Here is a 9,567-nt window from a genome sequence, read left to right as displayed (position 1 = left end):
CTAAGCCAAAGCAGAGTGTCACCTCACTTAACCCACAGGAGACCAGGGCCAGAAGCTCAGGGACCTCCCCCAATGAAGGGGATGTTCAGGACAACAGTGAGAGTGCCAAGCAGCAGCAGGAGCAGACTCTGCGTGCTGCCACCATGCAGGTACACCGTGGGCAGTTCCGGGACCAGCAGGTTTCCGTGTGGAAAGTCCTGTTCTCCTCCTACCTAAGTGAGACCCGACGGGAAGAGCTCCTTGCCCAACACTTGGCTGGCAGCCTTGGTGTAAATGAACTCATTTCCCTCCTCATCCAAATCATTGAGGAGACGGAAGAACGGCTCAGCAAGGTGTCTTTCCCTGGCCTGAGGCGCCAGGTGTCCGCATCTGAGTTGTATACATCTGGTATCCTTGACCGGGATACCATGAGAGAATTAGCACAGGGCACCAAGACCATTCATGAGGTGACAGAGATGGACTCTGTCAAGCGCTACCTGGGGGGCACCAGCTGCATAGCTGGCGTCCTGGTGCCCGTCCGTGGAGAGCCTGGCCGTCACGAGAAGATGAGCATCTATCAGGCCATGTGGAAGGGAGTGCTGAGGCCAGGCACAGCCCTGGTGCTGCTGGAGGCTCAGGCAGCCACAGGCTTCATCATCGACCCAGTGCACAACCGCAGACTGTCTGTGAAGGAGGCCGTGGCTGCAGGCGTGGTGGGTGGAGAGATCCAAGAGAAGCTGCTGTCTGCTGAACGTGCTGTCACTGGATACACAGACCCCTACACTGGGGAACAGATCTCCCTCTTCCAGGCCATGCAGAGGGAGCTCATAGTCAAGAACCATGGCATACGTCTGCTGGAAGCCCAGATCGCCACGGGTGGTGTCATTGACCCTGTGCACAGTCACCGTGTTCCTGTGGATGTGGCCTACCAACGTGGCTACTTTGATGAGGACATGAACAGCATTTTGGCAGACCCTGGGGATGACACCAAGGGCTTCTTTGACCCCAACACGCACGAGAACCTCACCTACCTACAGCTTTTGCAGAGGGCTACCGTTGACCCTGAGACGGGGTTGTTGTTTCTCTCCCTCTCTAAGGGCTGAATTTCTTTTTGTGATATCCTGAGGTTTTATAGAAGGCACCTGCGCATTCTTATAGACCTTGACTTGGATCCTTTGATTCCCTCCGTACTTTCTGCTCTTGTTTATCTGGGTTTAGGTTATGTTCCTTTCTTCCTACCCTGCCTGCTTCTGATTGGTAATTTTGTGTCTGGTACATCTTCTCTCTCTTTTTCTTCATCTTTTTCCCTCTACAATTTTCTTATGACTGTTTTCTTTTGTTGTTTCAATGGGAGCATGAGCTCGGAGGGAGATTTTTTGTTTCTGTTTTTGTTTTAGTTTTTGTTTTCGGAGACAGGGTTTCTCCACTGTAGCCTTAGCTGTCCTGGTACTCACTCTGTTGCGCAGCCTGCTTTCATACTCAGAGATTCACTTGCCTCCCCCACCTCCTCCAGAGGTCTGGGATTAGGCACCACCACTGCCTAGCCAAGGAAGTGGTCTTTTAACAGAGGTTATCTCTCTATTCCAGACAGCACTGTAGTCATTCACCTTGTAGTGCACACTGGCCTTTTCTATTGGTCTCCCAAGCACTGGGATTGCATGCATAAAGCACCATGTTTGGCCAAGATCTTCAACATTTTCAATGTATGGGCCACTTTGTCCATGGTGTGTCTTGGTTTGCCGTCTGTATTTTGTATGACGTTGCTCATCTTCTCTCCTTGTACCTTTGAGACATCTCACAGTTTGGTGTCTTACAACTTTTATTGGCTACATGTCTTTTGATAATAAATGAATTTTCTGCTCTTGTGGGGACTCATTTGTGCTGCCGTCACCTGTATGAGTCGCTCTGTCAGTGTGTGCTGAGCAATGGCCATCAGCTTCCTGTGATCTGTGTGCAGTTCAGTGTAGTTGGTCCCCACAAGTAGGGACTAGCTAAGCAACCTCCCACACAGGTATTTTGCCAGAATATGTTTGTATATGACCAACATTCCTGTTACCTTGCATGATTTTAAGGCTTTCCTTTTGATTCATGGAGAAAATGGTTTAGTTGGACTTGGTGTTGGGAAGATTGAAGGGCAAGGTTTTCCTCTGGTCATGGATTCCTGCTGGCAGAATCCCAAAGTAGTTAGGACACCTCAAGAAAGCAATGTGAGGACAAAACAACAGGGGTTGGCGAGATGATTTAGAGGTTAAGAGCGTCTGGCTGTCCTTTCGGCAAACTTGAGTTTGGTTCATCACATAGTGACTCACAACCATCCATAACTCCTGTTCAAATGTTTCTGAGACAGGGTTTCTCCACTAGAGCCTTAGCTGTCAACACCCCCCTTCCCACTTCCAAGGGCACCCAATACACAGGCAGCACACATACATGCATGTGGGCAAAACACTCATAGACATGAAATAATCTGAAAAAATTTCACCAATACAACTTTTTATTTTAACTTTATTCATTTATTATCATTTTTTATTTTTACATTTTTTTTATAAATCTTTTTTTAAAAGATTTATTTATTATTATATGTAAGTACACTGTAGCTGTCTTGGAGATTTTTTTTTTCTGTCTGTGATCTATAAATAATATAAATGTATAGAATCCTATAAATATAACAGCGTGTCTGGCCGATTGGCTGGTTGTGTTTGGTGGCACTGAGCAGGAAACCTACCATTCTGTTTTAGACTTTCTCCTGATACTCCTGACACCTGGGCCATCATCTCTCTCCAGACTCACTCATTCCTGCACTGAGAAGGTAGAGCCATTTTTTCCCCTCTATCTTATATGTTTTCATGACCTATTGGATCCTGTTAAGGCCTCCTGAGAACAGTGGCCTTCTTTAAGCTGTCCCTCATTCTGGATGGGTTTGTCCCATGGGTGACGTCCACCTACTGAGGTGGTACCTATGGGCCTCAGTACCCGTTCTCGTTTGAAGCTTTGTGCTGTACTGTGGGGGCATGTCCTCAGCGGGTGCCCCTCAGTCAGTACATGAGCCTGACTGAAGTGTGTGGAGAGCAGAGGGCCTCTCCTCTAGCTCTGGCTAGGTTACTTGAGTTCTGCCGCGCACACACACGTATACTCTGGGCCCCAGCAGTATTCTTGTGATTTCCCCTATTTAGATACCAGGACCTGTCCCCATTTTTAAATTTCCTGTGCTGACAGGCAATTTCATAGAACCATGCTAAGGGCAAGCCAGCCAGAGAGAAAGAGACATCTCCTTGCCGTACTTCTATGGCCTACCAGGACCTGGTGCTTGAATCCTTTGTCTATGAAGGTAAGAATTGTGGAGGCTCTTAGGTCCTTATAATGACACCCACTCTCACACTGCAGCATTGGGGAAAGCTAAGGAAACAGGATTCCTGCTACACTCTAGAGACAATGGTTCTCAACCTTCCTAATGCTTCGACCCTTTAATCCAGTTCCTCATGTTATGGTGACACGCCCCTCCGGCCCCCAACCATAAAATTATTTCATTGCTACTTCATAACTGTAATTTTGCTACTGTTACAAATTGTAATGTAAATATCTGACAACCAGGATAGCTGATATGTGGGTCGAGACCCGAAGGTTGAGCTTACAGAGGAGTGAGTGAGTTTCCCTCAGGACTTTAGCGTATCTACTGCAGTGCTCGGACTCTGCCATCCTCTGATGGAGACCACAGGCACAGCACAAGAGTAACTCAGTGGACACTCCACCTTACCAATGGTTTTCTGATCACATCTTCCCGTCTTGCCATCACTGTGAGCATCCCAGATCTCCCCAGCCCCAGCCCTCACCCCTGTGCCCAGAAAGTGATGCCTATGTTCCATCCAGAGAGATTAACTGTGTGAGACCTGGGCTGAGGCATATTGCTGTGTCTTGGCCACACATGGAGGGCTTGAGGATTACTATCTTGACCTGAAAAGTAATGGCATGCCAGGATCCAGTGTCTGGCTGGAACCTTTTAAGCACCAATGACAAGCTTGCACTTGTCACACAGCAAGCACTTACCCGCCACCAAAAGGATGTTGCTGGCTGTGTACTGTTCTAGGAACTTCAGGATTCTAAGACACAAGGTTTGGATAATTTTGACAAGTAGGCATGCCACTGGTGTCCTGGGAGAGTCAGTCGGCAGCTTACTGAGGATGAGTGGGGTCTGAATGCAAGGGGCGTGGGTGCAGCAGCTTGCCTGAGTGACCACCGTGAGCCCCTGCACTTACCAGTCACCAAAGCAAGTCTTATTATTCTGGGATCCCTTGAACAAATGTCTCTCAGCCTTAGACTGCTGCACTCACAAATTGACCATGGCTTCCAAGAAGTGTAACTCCAGGCTGCGGGCTCCAGGCTCCTTCCAGCCACTACCTTCAACTCCTAGTACCACCTTTGACCAACTTCCACCTACTCTTTAGCCAGTGATTGAGTTTTTGACATTCCAGTTCCTTTTCTTTCCTTTTGTTGTTGTTGTTGTTGTTGTTGTTGTTGTTGTTAATTACAGAGATGTAATAACAGCGCATGGCTCAGAGGGGGTCATGTGTAGAAGTCTAACGTATCCTGGAAATGATCTAAAAACACCTACAGGAGTAGCTTCATGAAACAGCTTTTAACATGCTTGTAGTTTTTCTCTCCTTATCTGAATAGAAGACCCCTCCCCCCCAATCAGGCCAAGGTTGCTATAGAAACAATTCAAAGGCACACAAATTAGTTAATAGCTTGTGTACAAAACTGACTTTATGGGCATAGTGGCCTGTACCTATAATCTCAGCACTCAGAAGTTGAGGCAGGGGGATCATGAGTTTGAGGACAATGTGGCCTTGAACAAACCTCAAAACAACAAAACCACACACACACACACACACACACACATGGCAGGGGGTGTTGGGGCTAGGGGGCACGGAGACCTCACAGAAGACTAAAGGCCAAATGCCAGGTATTCACTGGGTTCTGGCTGCTCTATTCCCTACCAGTCAGACATGACTTCTTGTCCAGCTGCCAACATACAATTCATTCCTTTTTCCTGGTGACATGAAGGACAGATTGTGGCAGGGCAGTCCAGTGCTTGGCCTCTTTCCCTCACTCAGTTTGTTTGCCTGGTCTTCCCTGACTATCCAGGCCCAGGAGGAGGTTGCTTGACAAACCCAAAAGGGCAGGGAGCCACCCAAACCAGAACAGAGCGGGGGCAACAGGGCGAGAGAGGTGTATGTTACCCAGTTGAGTGGGCCCCTTCAGGTTTTCTTGTGTGGAGGCTGGGGTAGGAGCCCACAGTGGGAACATGTGGCTTTGCAGCAAAAGGCATGGGTGACCTCCCTCTCACACCAGAGCTGAGACTCTGGATGGTTAGGCAGCAGCTAATGCCCATGGGCTTCTTCGATACAGGATTGCCTTGGGATTGGCAAAGATGCAGACCTGAAGATGCCTCAGATGTCTGTTTTAAAGATCCTGAGGACTGGATGCAGCAGCTCACACTAATAATCTCAGGATCCAGGAAGTACAAAGAGGTATACCAACTCCACACTCAGACATACACCCACTGGTTGGTCTTCAGAAAATCAGGTCTTGAATTCGGGTAACATGGCTCCAGACCAATGACATTCAAAGTCACAATCAGATTTCTCTGGAAGAAATTGTGCCTTGTGGCACCCTCAGTTTACTCCTCTAAGTCAAATTTCAAAGCAGCACCATCAAGGCACGATGGCACACTTTGTTTTCTTCTTGTCTTCCTAGTCCCAGGGGTTGGGAGTCTAAAATGAGAGGACCACTCTGAGCCATTCACAAGGAACACAAACACTATATTGAGATTCCCATTTCAAAACAGATGATGAAGTAGTGACCATGGCATAATCAGAGACCTGAGCACACCAAGAGCAATGGCTGCAGGAAAGGGAGCTCCCAGAAACAATAGAGCAGGCAACAGGCACAGGCCCTGGTCACCACAGTAGTCAACCAGGAAATGTCACCAGGAAACTCACAGACTGAAAACTACAGTAAGCAGAATCAAACAGGTTTAACAACAGACAGATTTAATGTCTGTGCCAGAAAACTTGCCCACAGATGTGGATGAACTGCAAGACAGTGCAGCAGGCATTGTGGGAAGGAACACAACATGAAGGGAGGGTGGGAAGAAGGGCATACAGTAGGATTTCCTAATGTACACCAACCAATTCCTGAAGGGGAAGGGCTGAGAAGTGAATAGAGGAAGTATTGGGAGGGGTGATGGAATGGAATTTGCCAGATCTGATCAGACATTAATGTGGTGGGATGGCACACACCATTAAGTGACTCCAATAATCGAGAGGCAGAGGCAGAGGCAAGTCGATCTCTGTGAGTTAGTTCAAGGCCAGCCTGGTCTACAGAGTGAGTTTCAGGGCAGCCAGGGACACACAAAAAAGAGAAATAAAACAAAAAAGAAGTTCCAAGGGCTAGGGATGTACCTCACTGATAGAACAGATGCTTAGCATATGAAAGATGCTAGGTTTGGTCCCCAAAGCCTCCCTCCAAGACACAGTGAACCCACAGATATCCAGAAGCCTCAGAGAGGCAAAGGGTAGCTGAGCAGAGAGTTGAGCTCTCTAAAGCAGAAGGAAGAAGAAAGGTAGAGTTGATACCAGAGAAAGCCAAGGATCCACACATAGATACAGACCATAAATGAGGCTTTGGGTATAAAGTGCCTCCTTCAGCCTGGTGAGTTTGATCACCTACTAGGGTCTGTTTGAATTATCTTGAGGATTATTACCAGGTCTGACCTCTTCACTGATGGTCTACAGCAAAGTTTGTGAATCAAGTCAGGTTGGTTACCAGAGTCTATTTTACTGTGGGGTGAAGTGGAAATTTCTAGTTTCTCTGGAAAGTCAGATGATGGTTTGCTGGGGCACACAGGTGAAAGAATGTCTTGCTAAAGCAGACACATGAAAGAATGTTTTCCTGAAGTAGACACAGGTTGAAGGATGTTCGCTGAAACAAACACACGAAAGGACGCATGATGAAGGAGTATAAATATGATCCCACAGACAGTAGGAGCTGAAGCCTACTGGTTTGGTTTGCTCCACTTGGAGGTTTCTTCAGGCCTGAACTACAGCTGCTGGTTCACGTGTGGTGTCTGTCTGCCTAGAGGACTGGTCTGCAGCTGCTGGTTCATGTGTGGTATCTGCCTATCTAGAGGACTGGTCTGCAGCTGCTGGTTCACGTGTGGTGTCTGCCTGCCTAGAGGACTGCTCTGCAGCTGCTGAGTCGTATTTAGTGTTTGCTACAGGACTGAACTGCTGACAAAGAAGACCGGGTTTGCCCCTAAAGAGCTATTGCTAAAGAGATCCACTTCCCCCATAGCCTAATAACTTTTCTCTTTCACTACCTCTGGTGGGTGGTGGGCTAGAGGAGAGATTGAAAGTTTATTAAAATAGACTGCAAAAATTTTATGCCAACAATGGAGGATGATAGAAGGAAGCCCACACACAGTGAATCCAGAACACACACACACATACACACACACATACATACATACACACATACACACATATATACACACACATACACACATACATACACACACACATACACACACATACACACACATACATACACACATACACACATACACACACACATATACACATACATACATACACACACATGCATATATATACAGATATAAACACACACATACACACACATACACACATACATAAATACATACATACATACATACACACATACACACATACATACATATACAGACATAAACACACACATACACACATACATACATACACACACATATACACACACATACACACACATACATACACACACATACACACACATACATACACACATACATACACACACATACACATATACACATACATATATACATACACACACATACACACATACACACATACATACATATACAGACATAAACACACACACACACACACCCCTCTAGCTCACAAGCTGCTCTTGCCTAGGACCTCGTTCTTGATTCTTCAGAGTTTGTTCCTATTTTGTGCACACTCTCACAATATTCCACATGTTCTTCTGGGCATTCTGAGATGTCTGCATGCTGTGTGGCCGTCTGTCCTTTATAAGCGATGAGGCTCCTTCAGCTGAGACTCTGGCTGAAGTGATGCCCATAGCTAGGCTATAATCAGTGACATAGGTAAGGTGCTCTTTAGAGTCAGCCCACACCTGACCAAGAGTCCTTATCACATTTCCAGGAGTATTTTCCTTTTTTTTTTTCTTTTTAAAGAACTTGGGAATTTTATGCTGTTCTTATTTCTTGTTATAGTAAAAAAAAAATAACTCTTATGTTCAATTTTTAAATTATTTTAATTTATTTTATGTATTTTAGTATCCTGCTTGTGTGAATGCCTGTATACCACATACATGCATGCCTGCTACTCACTGGACTCAAAGGAGAGCATTTGATTCCTGGGTGGGACCTGAGTTATAGATGGTTGTGAGCTCCCATGTGGTGCTGGGAAACAAAACCAGGTCTTCTGGAGGAATAGTCAGTGCTCTAAACTTCTGAGCCAACTCCCCAACCTATGTTTATCTCTTTTGTTTGTCTTTTGAGATGCAGCCTCATGTGGCCTCAAGCTCCTTCTGTAATTGTTGTGCACTCCTGAACTTCTGGTTCTAGTTCTCCTCCTTCCAAGTGCTGAAATCACAGGTATATGTCAACATGTCGTCTTTCTGTGTGGCAGTGTTAAAGAGCATTCTCTGCAGCTGGAGAGATGGCTTAGCAGTGAAGAATGCTTGCTATTGTTCCAGAGGAGCAGGGCTCAGCTCCCAGTACACATATCAGACAGCTCACAGTCACCCAAAACTTCAGTTCCAGTGGATCTGCCACCCAGATGACATCACACACACACACACACACACACACACACACACACACACACGCGCGCGCGCGCGCACACACACACACACACACACACACACACACACAAATAAAAATAATAAAAAGAAACCTTCAAATGTATCTTTCTGAGCAATAATCTACTAACAAACAATATTAGATTTAGAGTAACTAGATGGCCAGATGGTGGTGGTGGTGCAAGCCTTTAAACTCAGCACCGGGGAGGTAGAGCAGGAGGATCTCTGTGAGTTCAAGGCTAGCCTGGTCTACAGAATGAGTTCTGGGACAGCTAGAGTTACATGGTGAAATCCTATCTTGAAAAAGTATGATTTCTTTCATATGAAAATTGTTCTTAAAAAGTTCAAATATGGACATTTTAATTTTTAAGTTGAATGTGTTTTAAAATGTCACTATTTGAGATAGGATCATTCAGTGGAAATTAAGATACATTGAGGTCAGTCACTAAGGTAATATAGAACTTGCTGTGTATGGCTCAGGATAGCCTCAAGTTTCCAATCCTCCTATTTCAGCTTCCTCAATTCAGGGATCACAGGTATGCACTATCATGCCCAGAACTGACTGACATACTTTAAAAAGAGGATGTCAGGGTGTGAAGAGATGGCTTAACAGTTGTCTCAGTTAGTGTTTACTGCTATGAACAGACACCATAACCAAGGCAACTCTTTTTTTTTTTTTTTTTTTTT

The 9,567-nt window shown here is 45.9% G+C and overlaps 1 protein-coding gene across 1 annotated transcript in view; it reads left to right on the top strand.

Annotated features, from left to right (window-relative positions):
• The window catches only part of Eppk1 (epiplakin 1), a 24,335-nt gene extending 22,493 nt beyond the window's left edge, over positions 1 to 1,842 (top strand). Inside the window, exon 3 of the mRNA XM_031346897.1 lies at positions 584 to 1,842. Coding sequence (XP_031202757.1) covers positions 584 to 1,082 — 499 coding nt within the window. The 3' untranslated portion in view covers positions 1,083 to 1,842. The remainder of the gene's footprint in view (positions 1 to 583) is intronic.
• Positions 1,843 to 9,567: the final 7,725 nt, after the last annotated feature.

The sequence above is a fragment of the Mastomys coucha genome, unplaced genomic scaffold (genome assembly GCF_008632895.1).
Source record: "Mastomys coucha isolate ucsf_1 unplaced genomic scaffold, UCSF_Mcou_1 pScaffold11, whole genome shotgun sequence".
Classification (NCBI taxonomy): domain Eukaryota; kingdom Metazoa; phylum Chordata; class Mammalia; order Rodentia; family Muridae; genus Mastomys; species Mastomys coucha.
The sequence above is the reverse complement of the archived record's forward strand: the minus strand, read 5'-3'. Positions and strand labels throughout refer to the sequence as shown.